Source organism: Aquarana catesbeiana, linkage group LG04, assembly GCF_042186555.1.
Source record: "Aquarana catesbeiana isolate 2022-GZ linkage group LG04, ASM4218655v1, whole genome shotgun sequence".
Lineage (NCBI taxonomy): Eukaryota > Metazoa > Chordata > Amphibia > Anura > Ranidae > Aquarana > Aquarana catesbeiana.
The window spans coordinates 474,535,454-474,553,228 of NC_133327.1; the positions used below are offsets into that span (position 1 = coordinate 474,535,454).

General features: G+C 41.4%; 1 protein-coding gene across 1 annotated transcript in view; it reads right to left on the minus strand.

Annotated features, from left to right (window-relative positions):
- Window positions 1-17,775, minus strand: part of NUP133 (nucleoporin 133) — a 1,112,480-nt gene that overhangs the window by 155,961 nt on the left and 938,744 nt on the right. Inside the window, 1 exon segment of the mRNA XM_073627602.1 lies at window positions 7,934-8,069. Within this exon segment, the coding sequence (XP_073483703.1) occupies window positions 7,934-8,069 (136 nt within the window).

The following is a 17,775-nucleotide window of genomic DNA, read 5'->3' on the forward strand; positions in this document are numbered from 1 at the left end:
CATTTTTAATATTTCAGAGACATACTATACATCAAAATCTAGGTCTGGGTCTTGTGATTCTCACAATATAAAGATCTTCGCTGTAGGATGTATAGTTTTTAAAATACGGCCATTTGTTTAGAGGTCATTTCAGGAAATTTTAGCCATTAATCAGAGTGTACTGTTAGTGTTTGTTTTGTTGCCATGGTTACCAAAGCTTCTGTTATACACAGGGGGGGAGGTGGCTGGAGCATCTCAGCTCTGATTACAGAGCCCGGGGGAGGGGACAGACACACCATGTACTGATTTATAATAGAGGAATATGATGGGGCAGTTTTGATGGGGTAATTCTGATGGGGCAGTTTTGATGAAGTAGTATTTGGGAAGCATAAACATGAGGCATGAGCGTTGCTAGGAAACAGTGGTTGTAAACACAAGATGCTGAGACACCCCAAATGCATGTGACTTCATCTGCTAGACTTGATAATGCTTGTAGACTCCTCCCACAGTTTTCACACTACAGAGACAAATAATATACCGAAACGAGCGGATTGTTCCCGATTGGTGTGTTATTACTTTGTGGAATGTTTCGCCGAATGGTCCACGAAATGACGTTTTTGCGGCGAAATTGGTCCCATAGGAATGAATGGCGAAATGTTCAAAACTAGAGTGGGAAGTGACAAAAGCTGACAACCCCATGATCAGCCAAAACATTATGACCACCCCATGATCAGCCAAAACATTATGACCGCCCCATGTAAAAAAAAAAATATTTTTGAAAAAAAAAAAAAATTTTTGAAAAAAGTAAAAAAATAATTTTTGAAAAAAAAAAAAATCATTTTTGAAAAAAAAAAAATTATTTTTGAAAAAAAAAAATATTTTTGAAAAAAAAATTACTTTTAAAAAAATAATTTCGAAAAAAAAATTATTTTTGAAATAAAAAAATTCATTTTTGAAAAAAAAAATTACCTTTGAAAAAAAAAATTACTTTTGAAAAAAAAAATCATTTTTGAAGAAAAAAAAATCATTTTTGATTAAAAAAAAATTCATTTTTGAAAAAAAAAATTACTTTTGAAAAAAATGTTCAGCTCTTTCAGCGAATGATGGAACTTTTTTACTACTATTTATACTTTTTAAAATAGTAAGCTTTTTAACACTTTTCACAGTTACTCAAGCCACTCCACCCCACCCAGTTACTCCGCCCACTCCAGTTGTAGAGGCAAGAACACTTTCACAATTTCCCCAGAAATTGTACCTTTTCTAGTTATTCTTATTATTCTAGCCAAATTTACCACCCTAACTCCTCCCACAGTTTTTACACTACATAGACAAGTAATATACCGAAACGTGCGGATTGTTCCCGAATGGTGTGCTATTATTTTGTGGAACGTTTCACCGAATGGTTCACGAAATATCGTAGTTTTTGCGGCGAAATTGGTCCCATAGGAATGAATGGGGAAGCTAGAGTGGGAGGTGACAAAAGCTGAAAAATCAGAACATGATTTCTAAACTGCCGCCACTCCCTCATTTTCAAGCCCACCTACACAAATCTTATATCAAAACGTTCAGCTATCCCTGCTGCCACTAAACATGTCCACGGCTAAGCCATAGTCCTGATAGTTTTCACAATATGACCATTTGTTTGCAACTCACACCGTCCATTGACATTCATTGAAACGACACTCTAGCCCCTTCAAATTTGAAGGGCAATTTCTAAACTGCGACTGTGCCTCTATTTTTAATATTTCAGAGACATACTATGTATCAAAATCTAGGTCTGGGTCTTGTGATTCTCACAATATAAAGATCTTCGCTGTAGGATTTACAGTTTTTGAGAAAAAGCTTTTTGTTTAGAGGTCATTTCAGGAAATTTTAGCCATTAATCAGAGTGTACTGTGTTTGTTTTGTTGCCATGGTTACCAAAGCTTCTTTTATACACAGGGGGGGAGGTGGCTGGAGCATCTCAGCTCTGATTACAGAGCCCGGGGGAGGGGACAGACACACCATGTACTGATTTATAATAGAGGAATATGATGGGGCAGTTTTGATGGGGTAACTCTGATGGGGCAGTTTTGATGGTGGCAATATGATGGGGCAGTTTTGATGGGGCAATTCTGATGGGGCAGTTTTGATGGTGGCAATATGATGGGGCAGTTTTGATGGGGACAATTTTTATGGAGCAGTTTTAAAGGTGGCAATATGATGGGGCAGTTTTGATGGGGGCAGTTTTGATGGTGGCAATATGATGGGGCAGTTTTAATGGGGACAATTTTGATGGGGCAGTTTTGATGGCAGTATGATGGGGCAGTTTTGATGGCGGTCGTTTTAGCAATTTAGCTATTCAGCAATTATTTTTGAAAACAAAAATATATTTTTGAAAAAAAAAATATATATTTTTGAAAAAAAAAAAAAAATATTTTTGAAAAAAAAAATATATTTTTGAAAAAAAAAAATATATTTTTGAAAAAAAAAATATTTTTGAAAAAAAAAATATTTTTGAAAAAAAAAATATTTTTGAAAAAAAAAAAATATATTTTTGAAAAAAAAATTCATTTTTGAAAAAAAAAATTACTTTTAGTTTTGATGGGGCAATTCTGATGGGGCAGTTTTGATGGGGACAATTTTGATGGGGCAATTCTAATGGGGCAGTTTTGATGGCAATATGATGGGGGCAGTTTTGATGGTGGTAATATGATGGGGCAATTCTGATGGGGCAGTTTTGATGGTGGCAATATGATGGGGCAGTTTTGATGGGGCAATTCTGATGGGGCAGTTTTGATGGTGGCAATATGATGGGGCAGTTTTGATGGGGACAATTTTTATGGAGCAGTTTTAAAGGTGGCAATATGATGGGGCAGTTTTAATGGGGACAATTTTGATGGGGCAGTTTTGATGGCAGTATGATGGGGCAGTTTTGATGGCGGTCGTTTTAGCAATTTAGCTATTCAGCAATTATTTTTGAAAACAAAAATATATTTTTGAAAAAAAAAAAAAAAATATTTTTGAAAAAAAAAAAATATATTTTTGAAAAAAAAAAATATATTTTTGAAAAAAAAATTATTTTTGAAAAAAAAAAAAAATATTTTTGAAAAAAAAATTCATTTTTGAAAAAAAAAATTACTTTTAGTTTTGATGGGGCAATTCTGATGGGGCAGTTTTGATGGGGACAATTTTGATGGGGCAATTCTAATGGGGCAGTTTTGATGGCAATATGATGAGGGCAGTTTTGATGGTGGCAATATGATGGGGCAGTTTTGATGGTGGTAATATGATGGGGCAATTCTGATGGGGCAGTTTTGATGGTGGCAATATGATGGGGCAGTTTTGATGGGGCAATTCTGATGGTGGCAATATGATGGGACAATTTTGATGGAGCAATTCTGATGGGGCAGTTTTGATGGTGGCAATATGATGGGGCAGTTTTAATGGGGACAATTTTGATGGGGCAGTTTTGATGGGGCAATTCTGATGGGGCAGTTTTGATGGTGGCAATATGATGGGGCAGTTTTAATGGGGACAATTTTGATGGGGCAATTCTGATGGGGCAGTTTTGATGGCAGTATGATGGGGCAGTTTTGATGGCAGTATGATGGGGCAGTTTTGATGGCGGCCATTTTAGCAATTTAGCTATTCAGCATTCCCACGCATTTTCCCCAGGAAATGCATTTTCTAGTTATTATTATAGCCAAATTTACCACCCTAACTCCTCCCACAGTTTTTACACTACATAGACAAGTAATATACCGAAACGTGCGGATTGTTCCCGAATGGTGTGCTATTATTTTGTGGAACGTTTCGCCGAATGGTTCACGAAATATCGTCGTTTTTGCGGCGAAATTGGTCCCATAGGAATGAATGGGGAAACTAGAGTGGGAGGTGACAAAAGCTGAAAAATCAGAATATGATTTCTAAACTGCCGCCACTCCCTCATTTTCAAGCCCACCTACACAAATCTTATATCAAAACGTTCAGCTATCCCTGCTGCCACTAAACATGTCCACGGCTAAGCCATAGTCCTGATAGTTTTCACAATATGACCATTTGTTTGCAACTCACGCTGTCCATTGACATTCATTGAAACTACACTCTAGCCCCTTCAAATTTGAAGGGCAATTTCTAAACTGCGACTGTGCCTCCATTTTTAATATTTCAGAGACATACTATACATCAAAATCTAGGTCTGGGTCTTGTGATTCTCACAATATAAAGATCTTCACTGTAAGATTTATAGTTTTTAAAATACGGCCATTTGAATTACTGCACAGTTGTTAAATCTATCATTATCCTGTCTATTGTGTATTGAGCAGTATTTGTGAAGCATAAACAGGGCATGAGCGTTGCTAGGAAACAGTGGTTGTAAACACAAGATGCTGAGACACCCCAAATGCATGTGACTTCATCTGCTAGACTTGATAATGCTTGTAGACTCCTCCCACAGTTTTTACACTACAGAGACAAGTAATATACCGAAACGTGCGGATTGTTTCCGATTGGCGTGCTATTACTTTGTGGAACGTTTCGCTGAATGGTCCACGAAATATCGTTGTTTTTGCGGCGAAATTGGTCCCATAGGAATGAATGGCGAAATGTTCAAAACTAGAGTGGGAGGTGACAAAAGCTGACCACCCCATGATCAGCCAAAACATTATGACCGCCCCAATGTAAAAAAAAAAAAAAAATTTTTGAAAAAAAAAAAATCATTTTTGAAAGAAAAAAAAAATCATTTTTGAAAAAAAAAAAAAAAAAATTAATTTTTGAAAAAAAAAATTATTTATGAAAAATATATATATATATTTTTGAAAAAAAAATTTTTTGAAAAAAAAAAAATCATTTTTGAAAAAAAAAAAATCATTTTTGAAAAAAAAAAAATCATTTTTGAAAAAAAAAAATCATAATTTTTGAAAAAAATGTTCAGCTCTTTCAGCTAATAAAGAGACTTCAACTTTTTTACTACTATTTATACTTTTTAAAATATTAAGCTTTTTAACACTTTTCACAGTTACTCCAGCCACTCCACCCCACCCAGTTATTCCGCCCACTCCAGTTGTAGAGGCAAGAACACTTTTCACAATTTCCCCAGAAATTGTACCTTTTCTAGTTTTTTATTGGTGATCACATGGCCTGTCAAAATTATTTGACAGGCTTCTCCTCCTCTGCATAATGCTCACTGTGGGTCACCAAAAGCTCCACAGCACAGCCTACATTTTATGAATTATTCCAAGATCATAAAATACGGTTGTAGCGTGGATTTAAAAAAAAAAAATTATCTGTTGGACATTGCATAGCGATATCAACCTTCCTTTAGGTAAGGAGCCTTAGGTATCAGTGGACAAGTATGATAACCAAGTATACAGTTAGGTCCATATATATATTTGGACACAATTTTAGATATTTTCAGGTATTTACCAAAACATATTTACGCTCTCAGGTTTCCTTTGAGGGTATGTACATCCAAATCAGAGGAAGGGTTTAGAAATTCCAGCTCTTAAGAATAGCCACCCCCTCTTATTCACGGGACCAAAAGTAATTGGACAATTGAATCAAAAGCGGTTTCATGGCCAGGTATGGGATACTCCTTCGTTATTTCTTGATCAATTAAGCAGGTTAAGGGTCTGGAGTAGATTCTAAGTGTGGTATTTGCATCTGGAATCTATTGCTGAGAACCTACATCATGCATTCAAGGGAGCTGTCAATGAAAGTGAAATAGGCAATTGTAAGGCTTCAAAAACGAAACACATCCATCAGAGAGCTAAAAGCAACATTAGGAGTAGCCAAATCAACAGTTAGATACATTCTGAGGAAATTCATAACATCCAGACAAGGACACTCTCCAGGAGGTGGGCGTATCATCGTCAAAGTCTACAATCAGGAGAAGACTTCACAAGAGTAAACACAGAGGGTTCACCAGAAAGTGCAAACCATTCATAAGCCTGAAGAATAGAAAAGCCAGATTAGAATTTGCCAAAAAACATCAAAAAAAGCCAGACTAGTTCTGGAAAAGCATTCTTTGGATGGATGAAACTAAGATTAATCTGTACCAAAATGAGGGGAAGAAAAAAAGTCTGGAGAAGGCTTGGAACATCTTATGATCCAAAGCACACAGTGTCATCTGTAAAAGATGGTAAAGACAGTGTGATGGCATGGGCATGCATGGCTTCCAGTGGCACTGGGTCATTGGTGTTTATTGATGATGTGACAGAAGCAGCCGGATGAATGCTGCAGTGTTTAGAGATATACTGTCAGCCCAGATTCAGCCAAATGCAGCGAAGTTGATTAGAAGAGTCTTCACAGTACAGATGGACAATGATCCAAAACACACTGCAAAAGCAAACCAGGAGCTTTAAGGAAAAGAAGTTGAATATTCTGCAATGGCCGAGTCAATCAACTGATCTCAACCCAATTGAGCATGCATTTCACTTGCTGAATGCAGAACTAAAGGCAAAAGGACCCACAAAGAACAACTGAAGACAGATGCAGTTACAGCCTGGCAAAGCATCAGAAAGAAGCAAACCCAGTCTTTGGTAATGTCCATGGGTTGCAGACTTTAGGCAGTCATTGCCAGTAAAGGATTGTGAACTAAATATTAAAATATTAACATTTGGAATGTTTTGTTTTAATTGTATTATGGTGGCATACAGGGCCACAAGTACGAAAAATGTGCCTGTGTCCAAATATATATGGACTTAACTGTATATACTTTATAGACCTAAGTATATGAAGGCAAATTCATCTGTAAAGAATAATAACATTTCTTGTTCTTGGGCTGATTTGTAAGTATTAGTATATCTAAGGGAACTTTTCTCTTATATATAAGGGAACTTTTTTGTGTTGTTCAGAACATTTTCCCTCCCTCTTGTTTATGAAGGGTTTATTATATATCAGATTTTTCTGTAATTACAGTGAATTAATTTTTTAATCCATACTTCTGATGAGTGAACGTGATTCACGAAACGCATAGAGTTTTTCTATTCATGTGATGCCAAGACAGTTCGGCTTTAATACAGCATGTACTCATCTATGTATATGTATTTACGCATCATCATTGTATACAGTGTATATGTTCATGGTATATTTTGTATATGGGTGGACCCGAAGAGTGCAATAGTCGGTGACGGGTGAGGTTGTCACCGACTATTGCACTCCTTGGGTCCGCCGCAACATGCTGGCTTTTTCGTTTGGAGTTTTCTTGATGTGGTATTTTGCTGTGGCTTTTTCTCTGCTTGATGTGATTTTACAAGATGTGAGTTTAATGGTGGAAGAGTTTTTTTATATTTTTATTAAACTTTATTATGGTATCACACTATTAGAGCACTTCTTTTTTAAAAGTGGAGAGAGCATTTTTGTTGAAAACCCTGGATGCTAGCGCTGGAAGGTCAGAGGTCATTACTTACCCCTGTCTGTGTGGGTTAAAGCATTATAGCCGAACACGAGAGTGTAAGGCAAAGACAGCTGGTGAGTTTGTCTTCTAAAGGGGAGTGCAATCACGGACATGGAGCTGTGGTGTCAAGTTTTTTTAAGCTGTAGGTCTTCACTATATCACGTCACGGACTATATGCATTAAGATTTTCAGAATTCATTTTGGATCTCTATTATGGACTTGGTCCACTCATCTACACTTTTTGGTTGTTCGCTTTAAAGGATTTTATTAGATTTTCTTATTTTTGGATCACATATTTGACCAGTTTTTCATTTTATTTATAATCATCAGGACATTTTTCATCATTTGGTGCACTGTGTCACAAGTTATACAAAATTTGCAAAATACTAATTCTCGTGATCCATTTATCAATACATTCTACCAAAATTTAACCACTAAAACTAATTTAAAAAATAGTAAATTTACCAATTACATTATGTTTTTGGGGATATGTGAAATACAACTGCAAAATATTTAAATATTTGAAATCTCTATATTGTGGCACCATACAACTACCTTCAAGTTGCAAACAAGTACCTTCAATTTTATCTTGTAATATATCTTCATGCAAATCATATGCCAAAGCAGCCAATTTGCTCAGTGCTAACAGTGTCTTCTTCTTACTAAAGTAACGTCTCTCCATGTTTGCGAGGGTATACAGTGTTCTGTGGGCCTGCAATGAAAAAGACAATAAATAGAAAAATAAGATTTTTTTTTACTCACTGTAAAATGCACTTCCTGAAGTCCATTTAGAGAGAGACTGCACCATGAGTTAGACTACCATCTTGCAGGAGGATCGGACAATTGGCACAAAAACAATAGCTTAGGCTCTCAGATAGTTCAGCTATAGCAACCCTTATGAAAGGGACATCAAACTCTACAGCCACCTGTAAAATCTTGCAACTGAAAAGAACATCTGCTGATGCAGGCACATCGACCTCGTAAGCCTTGCAAACATGACACAGATGCCTGATGGCAAAGGGCCCAACAAACACTCATCGCCCTAGTGGAGCAAGGATTACAAGGAAAAGAGGGAACTTAGCCCTTCAATATTCGCCTGAACAATGTTAGAAAACAACCTAAACTGGGAGCTGGGGAGCCCTTCTAGCAACACTCTAGGATGACAAATAAGGAATCTGCTTCCTGAAAAGAAACTGAGATTCAAATAAACCCTAACAGCTCTTACCACATCCAAGACAGTGGAGAGCAATCTTCTTAGGGTGAGAAGGGAGCTAGCACAAGGAAGGCAAGAAAATGGGGCTGACTTACTAAAACTATAGAGTGCAAAAGCTGGTGCAGTCGTGCATGGTAGCCAATCAGCTTCTAATGTCCGCTTGTTCAATTAAGCTTTGACAAAAAAACCTGGGAGCCGATAGGTTTTTATATGCAGAGCTGAACCTCCAGTTTACACTCTACAGTTTTAGTATATCATCTCCAATTCTTTATTCAAATTAAAAGCAAGGACCAATTTAGGAATAAAAGGAAGGGCTGCCACCTCAAGGAAAGAGAATACAAATAAATGTTCTTAGTTCAAAAGGAGGCATCTGAACAGCTGAGTTCCATGGTTGAAGCTTGATCTTTTCGAGGGAGCTATACGACTGACACCCTGAAAAAATGTTTGGAGCAATGAATGGGTAGCCAGAGGCTTTTGAAACAGGATAACCAAGGCACACACCTAAGCTTTGATGGTGCGTAGAATCATCCTTTAATTGACTTGTAACTAGGTAAAATAATTCACGCCCCTGGAAAGGGAGGGGACAGGCAAATTACTTGAGGTTCCAGAACATTGATCAGGAAGCTTGGTCTCCTCCAGTGATCAGCATACCTGCACACAGAGGCACCAAGCACTCTGCCTGAGCCCAGAAGGCTCATTTCCATCATGACCACCTTTCACTGGAGACAAAACTGCAAAGGCAAGCTACCATGGAAAACAGGGCATGAAGTCCAAACCGATTTCCCGGTCCAAAAACATGGGCAACTTGTCCAAAACCTACAAAAGTTTCTTCTGCAAGGGAATTGGTATAATTTCAATAGAGGACACAATTAGACACAAAATTCACATGCAATTCATAGAGTGGCTTGACTGTGGAACTTCAGTTGCTGAACCTGAGAACTGAGTTTTCTAAGTTTTCCTTTGACAGGCAATCCTGGTGGTGGTGTGTAAGCATAGGGCTCATGTACTCCAGGAATTATGCTGGGAGTCAGCACCGTTCAGAAATTAGGTGAACTTCTCCAGCGTTCAAAGAGTGATTCTGATGTTGGACATTAGGTCAGATGACTGTTCCCTCAGAAAAAGATGCTTCAGGACAGCCTATAACTGGGATGTTCTGCAGTCATAAGAGAATGTGGAGAAACCCTCCATCTGGGAGAGACCATTACAAAACAAATAGATTTAACCACTTGCCGAACGTATAACTTACATATACAGTGGCAAACTGGCACTGCTGTGCAGGATTACGTACCTAGTTTGTGATCCTGCACTTATGGGTAGGGAGCGTGCAGGCATGTTGCTGGTGAACCCGCTGTGTTTATATACATCGAAAGCTGATCGGCAGGTACCGCAGACTAGATGTCTGCCAGCACTCGCCGATCCTTTGGTGCTGAGGAAGAATGGCAGTCTGCCTATGTAAACAAGGCAGATGACCGTTCTGTCAGTAGGGAAGGCATGGATCCTGTGCTTTCCAGTAGTAAAAGCACCTCCCACAGTATATAAAATCACTAGTTAGGCACACAGTTAACCCTTTGATCGCCTCTGATGTTAACCCCTTCTCAGCCAGTGTCATTAGTACAGTGACAGTGCATATTTTTTTTAGCACCAATTAGTGCCACCGGTCCCCAAAAACTGTAAGCAACTGTCAGAATGTCTGCCACAATATTCCAGTCCCGCTATAAGTCGCTGCTTGCCTTACCTGCCAAGTGATTTCTGCTATGTGACCTGTTTCAGGTCGAATCATTGAGGTGAGAGGCCATCCGTGTGTGGTGGAGGGATCACAGTCACCGGATCAGTTATCCTTGTCTCCCTATGTGTGTGTCACTGGCATTGTCTTCACTATTTTTATTTTAACACACACCAACTAATCATGGACATTTATTAATTGCGCAGCACTGTCTAGATTTAAAAGCTGAAGAGACACTGCACTGCTTAAATGCAAAAAAAAAAAAAAAAATGTGTGGGAAGCTCTTGTATCTGAGAAAGGCTACTTTCCACACCTGCACATCAGCCATGCATGCCCTCCATACCTCTGAGGAAGCTAACAGGTATTGCCCTACTTTTGAAGCAACAGGTGGGTGCAAATCTTCAGGCAACTGAAGGTTTGTAATCAAGCATTGCATTTTTGGCCTGCCAGGGTCTTTTGGATCCCACAGAGGAGGGATTATTGGATGGCCATGATGCTGTGGCTGTCCTTGAGGTATGAAAAGGACCTCTTGGGCACCAGGAGAGGTAGGACTTGCTGACTTATGTTTTCATAGACCTAGAGATAATGATTACTCTTATGGGTCTGGGGAAAATTATTAACTTGTAAGGCTAGCAAGGCTCCAAAGAGTTGGTCACCCACATTAGGCTAGCAAAACTCCAAAGAGTTGGTCACCCACATTAGGCTAGCAAAGCTCCAAAGAGTTGGTCACCCACAGCGGGTAATCACACTACAGCTTCTATTCTTCTATTTTAAGAATCAGTTGTTACAAAATAAACTTTGCCTGGTGCAGTCAAATGTAATGCTGCAGAAAGAATATATATATATATATATATAAATAAAGGATGACTGCAGAATTTTTTTCACAACATCTATATGTCGACTTATCCTCTTTCTTGTGCTAGACATTGTCAAGTTAAAACAAACAAAAATGGAAGAATATTAACAAAAATCACAAATAAAGCTCTGAAATTTCCTAGTAGGCAACACACCCATTTCCCTATGGGTTACTCACAAAGCATGAAGTAGACAAAATACCATAAACTTAGGGAGGTCAAGCTTTGGAACAACTGTTGTGATTTTCAACCCTCGGAAAGGCAATAGTTCTATTTCCTCAATAAAGTAATAGTTAATGATGCAGCTCACAGGCAGGATAGGAAGGAAGCAGTTGCTAGGAGTCTACACAGGAGTAAAAGATTGGGAATGTGTGATGCTCCCAAGAAAAACCCCCGTTAGACTTACCGGTAACGGTATTTCCAGGAACCTTCCAGGACAGCTACTTGAGAGATGATTGGCTCCGCCCTCTACAGGAAACACAAATCAGAAACAATTTAAAAGGCCCCTCCCTTTCCTCTGACCCTCAATTGTTTAGAAGATCAAGTAACCTCCACCAAAGGTGCACTCGGCAGAGGAAAAAAACATAAAAAAAACATAAAAACACAACACCACCAGGTAAACATAGTCGACCAGTGAAAAAATAGAATAGGGTGGGAATATAGACACTGTTCTGGAAGGCTCCTGGAAATACCGTTGCCGGTAAGTCTAACGGGGGTTTTCCCCCCTCACCTTCCAGGACAGCTACTTGAGAGGATAAGCAAGATTCTATACCTTAGGGAGGGACGACAGCCTGAAGCACTTTCCTACCAAAGGAGAGGTACTGGCTGGAAAGCATCTGAATTCTATAATGTTTGACAAATGCATGAGAGGAGGACAAGACGGCAGCTTTAGAGATTTCTTCCCATGAAGCCCCCGCTGTTTCTGCCCATGATGTGGCCATGGATCTCGTCGAATGGGCCCTAATTCTAGAAGGAGGGGTGCGACCTGACGCTTTGTATGCCTCACAGATAGATCCCCTAAGCCACCTAGCAATAGAACTTTTAGACATTTGGACCCTTTCTTGGGGCCACTGAACAAAACCAACAGTCGGGAGGAACTCCTAAAACCACTGGACTTCTCTAGATAAAGCAGAAGACATCTTTTTACAACTAAAAGTCTAAACCTTTCCTCTTTCGTATTCTTGGCAGTGGTGCAGAAACTAGGAAGGACTATCTCCTGGGACCTATGAAAGTTGGAAGAAACTTTGGGTAAATAGAAAGGATCAGGTCTAATCACTACCCTGTCCTCTAAAATTCTCAGGAAGGGGTCTTTACAGGAAAGAGACTCTAGATCAGAAATCCTTCTCCCTGACGTAATAGCTCATAGGAAGGATAACTTCAAAGAAATAATTCTCAGGGAAGCCTCATGCAAAGGCTCAAAAGGAGCCCTTGTTAGTGCATTTAATACTAACGACAGATCCCAGGGAGGAACATGTTTGATGAGCCTGGGAGCATGTCTAGATCTGGCTGAAAGGTACCTCCTAACCAAAGGATCTTCCGCTATTCTTCTCTCCGTAAAAAAAAGATAGGACAGCAATTTGAACCCTAAGGGTGCTCACAGAGAGGCCCTTTTCTACTCCCCCCTGTAAAAAAATCCAAAATACAGGGAATGGAAAAAGAATCTAAACCAGTTTTCCTTTACCAGGAAATAAAAGTTTTCCAAACATTCCCAGATTCTTCTCCTGACCAACTTACGGCTGTCCAGGATAGTTTGGATAACTTTCTCTGAACACCCCCTTAACTGTAGGATGCGCCGCTCAGCCTCCAGGCCGTCAAATGGAAGGTCTGAGGGTTTGGATGCAACACCAGTCCCTGATGGAGCAGAGGCTTCTGAACTGGTAGGGGCCAGGGAGGATACACAGATAAAGTCTTAAGAGAGGAGAACCAACTCCTCCTGGGCCACCAGGAGGCAATCAGAACCACTTCTGCCCGATCCTGAAAAAAATTTCCGAACCACTAGGGGTAAGAGGGGAAAAGGAGGAAAGGCATAAGCCAGAGTGAAATCCCATGGGAAGGAGAGAGCATCCATCCCCAAGGACTCTGTCTCTCTCTCCAGAGAGAAGAACGCCGGTAGTTTTCTGTTGAGACTGGAGGCAAAAAGATCCACTGTGGGAAGACCCCATCTTAGCACCACCTCCTGAAATGTGCCTTGATGTAGTTCCCAATCGCTGGAACTGATGCTCACCCTGCTAAAATAGTCCGCCAGCACATTTTCTGACCCCTTGATGTGGACTGCCCTTACTGAAGTGACATTGATCTCTGCCCAGGACAGAATCTGCTGTGTTAATGACAGAAGCGACTCTGAGCGAGTGCCCCCTTGCTTGTTCAGGTATGCCACCATTGTGGCATTGTCTGAAAAAATTAAAAGGTCTTTTGAATAAACCCTTTCTTCCAGAGTAGGGATGAGCCGAACACCCACCGGTTCGGTTCGCACCAGAACCCGCGAACAGACCGAAAATTCACACAAACGTTAGAACCCCATTGAAGTCTATGGGACTCGAACGTTGGAATCAAAAGTGCTTATTTTAAAGGCTAATTTGCATGGTGTTGTCCTAAAAAGGGTTTGGGGACCTGGGTCCTGCCCCAGGGAACATGTATCAATGCAAAAAAAGTTTTAAAAACGGCCGTTTTTTCGGGAGCAGTGATTTTAATGATGCTTAAAGTGAAAAAAAAGTGAAATATTCCTTTAAATATCGTACCTGGGGGGTGTCTATAGTATGCCTGTAAAATGGCGCGTGTTTCCCGTGCTTAGAACAGTCCCTGCACAAAATGACATTTTTAAAGGAATAAGTGTCATTTAAAACTGCTTACGGCTTTAATGTAATGGTCCCGGTAATATGGATGAAAATCAGTGAGACAAATGGCATGGGTAACCCCCCCCAGTCCATTACCAGGCCCTTTGGGTCACGTATGGATATTAAGGGGAACCCCGCACACAAATTAAAAAAAGGAAAGGCGTGGGGCCCCAGGCCCTCTGAACAGCAGTATACAGGCGGTGCAAACAAGACAGGGACTGTAGGTTTGTTGTTAAGTAGAATCTGTTTGTAATTTTGAACTGGTACATTTTTAAAGTGTAGCTCCAGCCAAAAAATCTATTTTTAAGCTTTTTGGAAAACATAGGGAAGGGTTATCACCCCTGTGACATTTGTTTTGCTGTCTGTGCACCTCTTCAGAAGATTTTACCTCACTTTCTGTCCGAATGACAAATGTTTTTTGACAATTTGGGGTTTTTAGTGAAACAAGGATTGGTGATAAAGCATCAGTGGAAAGGAGACACGTTTTTCCCATATTAACTCTTACAGGAGAGAATTTCCCTTCCTAGGGATTTCGTCTCACTTCCTGTTGTCTCCTTCCGTTTGCAAGTAGGAGTCGTTTGTAAGTTGGATGTTTGAAAGTAGGGGCCTGCCCTATATACTCTGCAGAAATTGGGGCCTTAGGTGTTGGTGTTGCCACAACACTAAGTCCTCACAGTTACTCTTGGTGGGCGCAGAAACGGGCCCTGCTGTGAGATATTAGATCAAGAATTGTAATTACATGTCCCTGTTGAACAGGGGCAGAAAAATTGGGCCTTAGGCACTGGTGCCACAACACTGCAACCCCTCACAAATTGAGTGCAGCAACGAACCCTCCTTGCAAAATATTGCATCAAAAATTGTAATTACACGCCCCTGTTAAACGGGGGCTGAAAAATTGGGCCTTAGCCACTGGTGGCGGTGCCCAGAACCAAAAATATTCTTACAAGCTATCAGCATGATCATTGAGGTGGAAGAGGATAGTCACACAGCATAACAGGATGGATAGTCACTCAGCATTAGGGATGAGCCGAACACCCCCCTGTTCAGTTCACACCAGAACATGCGAACAGGAAAAAAGTTCGTTCGAACATGCGAACACCGTTAAAGTCTATGGGACACGAACATGAATAATCAAAAGTGCTAATTTTAAAGGCTTATATGCAAGTTATTGTCATAAAAAGTGTTTGGGGACCTGGGTCCTGCCCCAGGGGACATGGATCAATGCAAAAAAAAGTTTTAAAAACGGCCGTTTTTTCAGGAGCAGTGATTTTAATAATGCTTAAAGTCAAACAATAAAAGTGTAATATCCCTTTAAATTTCGTACCTGGGGGGTGTCTATAGTATGCCTGTAAAGGGGCGCATGTTTCCTGTGTTTAGAACAGTCTGACAGCAAAATGACATTTTGAAGGAAAAAACTCATTTAAAACTACCCGCGGCTATTGCATTGCCGACAATACACATAGAAGTTCATTGATAAAAACGGCATGGGAATTCCCCAAAGGGGAACCCCGAACCAAAATTAAAAAAAAAAAATGACGTGGGAGTCCTCCTAAATTCCATACCAGGCCCTTCAGGTCTGGTATGGATATTAAGGGGAACCCCGGCCAAAATTAAAAAAAAAAAATGACGTGGGGTTCCCCCTAAATTCCATACCAGACCCTTCAGGTCTGGTATGGATTTTAAGGGGAACCCCGCGCCAAAAAAAAAAAAAAAAAAACGGCGTGGGGTCCCCCCAAAAATCCATACCAGACCCTTATCCGAGCACGCAACCTGGCAGGCCGCAGGAAAAGAGGGGGGGACGAGAGTGCGGCCCCCCCTCCCTCCTGAACCGTACCAGGCCACATGCCCTCAACATTGGGAGGGTGCTTTGGGGTAGCCCCCCAAAACACCTTATCCCCATGTTGATGAGGACAAGGGCCTCATCCCCACAACCCTGGCCGGTGGTTGTGGGGGTCTGCGGGCGGGGGGCTTATCGGAATCTGGAAGCCCCCTTTAACAAGGTGACCCCCAGATCCCGGCCCCCCCCCTGTGTGAAATGGTAAGGGGGTACATAAGTACCCCTACCATTTCACGAAAAAAGTGTCAAAAATGTTAAAAATGACAAGAGACAGTTTTTGACAATTCCTTTATTTAAATGCTTCTTCTTTCTTCTATCTTCCTTCATCTTCTGGTTCTTCTGGCTCTTCTGGTTCTTCCTCCGGCGTTCTCGTCCAGCATCTCCTCCGCGGCGTCTTCTGTCTTCTTCTCCTCGGGCCGCTCCGCACCCATGGCATGGGGGGGAGGCTCCCGCTCTTCTCTTCTTCATTTTCTTCTCCGGGCCGCTCCGCAATCCATGCTGGCATGGAGGGAGGCTCCCGCTGTGTGACGGCGCTCCTCGTCTGACAGTTCTTAAATAACGGGGGGCGGGGCCACCCGGTGACCCCGCCCCCCTCTGACGCACGGTGACTTGACGGGACTTCCCTGTGGCATTCCCCGTGATGTCACAGGGAAGTCCCGTCAAGTCACCGTGCGTCAGAGGGGGGCGGGGTCACCGGGTGGCCCCGCCCCCCCGTTATTTAAGAACTGTCAGACGAGGAGCGCCGTCACACAGCGGGAGCCTCCCTCCATGCCAGCATGGATTGCGGAGCGGCCCGGAGAAGAAAATGAAGAAGAGAAGAGAAGAAGAGAAGAAAAGAAGAAAAGAAGAAGAGAAGAGCGGGAGCCTCCCCCCCATGCCATGGGTGCGGAGCGGCCCGAGGAGAAGAAGATAGAAGACGCCGCGGAGGAGATGCTGGACGAGAACGCCGGAGGAAGAACCAGAAGAGCCAGAAGAACCAGAAGATGAAGGAAGATAGAAGAAGCATTTAAATAAAGGAATTGTCAAAAACTGTCTCTTGTCATTTTTAACATTTTTGACACTTTTTTCGTGAAATGGTAGGGGTACTTATGTACCCCCTTACCATTTCACACAGGGGGGGGGCCGGGATCTGGGGGTCACCTTGTTAAAGGGGGCTTCCAGATTCCGATAAGCCCCCCGCCCGCAGACCCCCACAACCACCGGCCAGGGTTGTGGGGATGAGGCCCTTGTCCTCATCAACATGGGGACAAGGTGTTTTGGGGGGGCTACCCCAAAGCACCCTCCCAATGTTGAGGGCATGTGGCCTGGTACGGTTCAGGAGGGAGGGGGGGCCGCACTCTCGTCCCCCCCTCTTTTCCTGCGGCCTGCCAGGTTGCGTGCTCGGATAAGGGTCTGGTATGGATTTTTGGGGGGACCCCACGCCGTTTTTTTTTTTTTTTTTGGCGCGGGGTTCCCCTTAAAATCCATACCAGACCTGAAGGGTCTGGTATGGAATTTAGGGGGAACCCCACGTCATTTTTTTTTTTAAATTTTGGCCGGGGTTCCCCTTAATATCCATACCAGACCTGAAGGGCCTGGTATGGAATTTAGGGGGACCCCCACGTCATTTTTTTTTTTTAATTTTGGTTCGGGGTTCCCCTTGCCGTTTTTATCAATGAACTTCTATGTGTATTGTCGGCAATGCAATAGCCGCGGGTAGTTTTAAATGAGTTTTTTCCTTCAAAATGTCATTTTGCTGTCAGACTGTTCTAAACACAGGAAACATGCGCCCCTTTACAGGCACACTATAGACACCCCCCAGGTACGAAATTTAAAGGGATATTACACTTTTATTGATTGACTTTAAGCATTATTAAAATCACTGCTCCTGAAAAAACGGCCGTTTTTAAAACTTTTTTTTGCATTGATCCATGTCCCCTGGGGCAGGACTTAGGTCCCCAAACACTTTTTATGACAA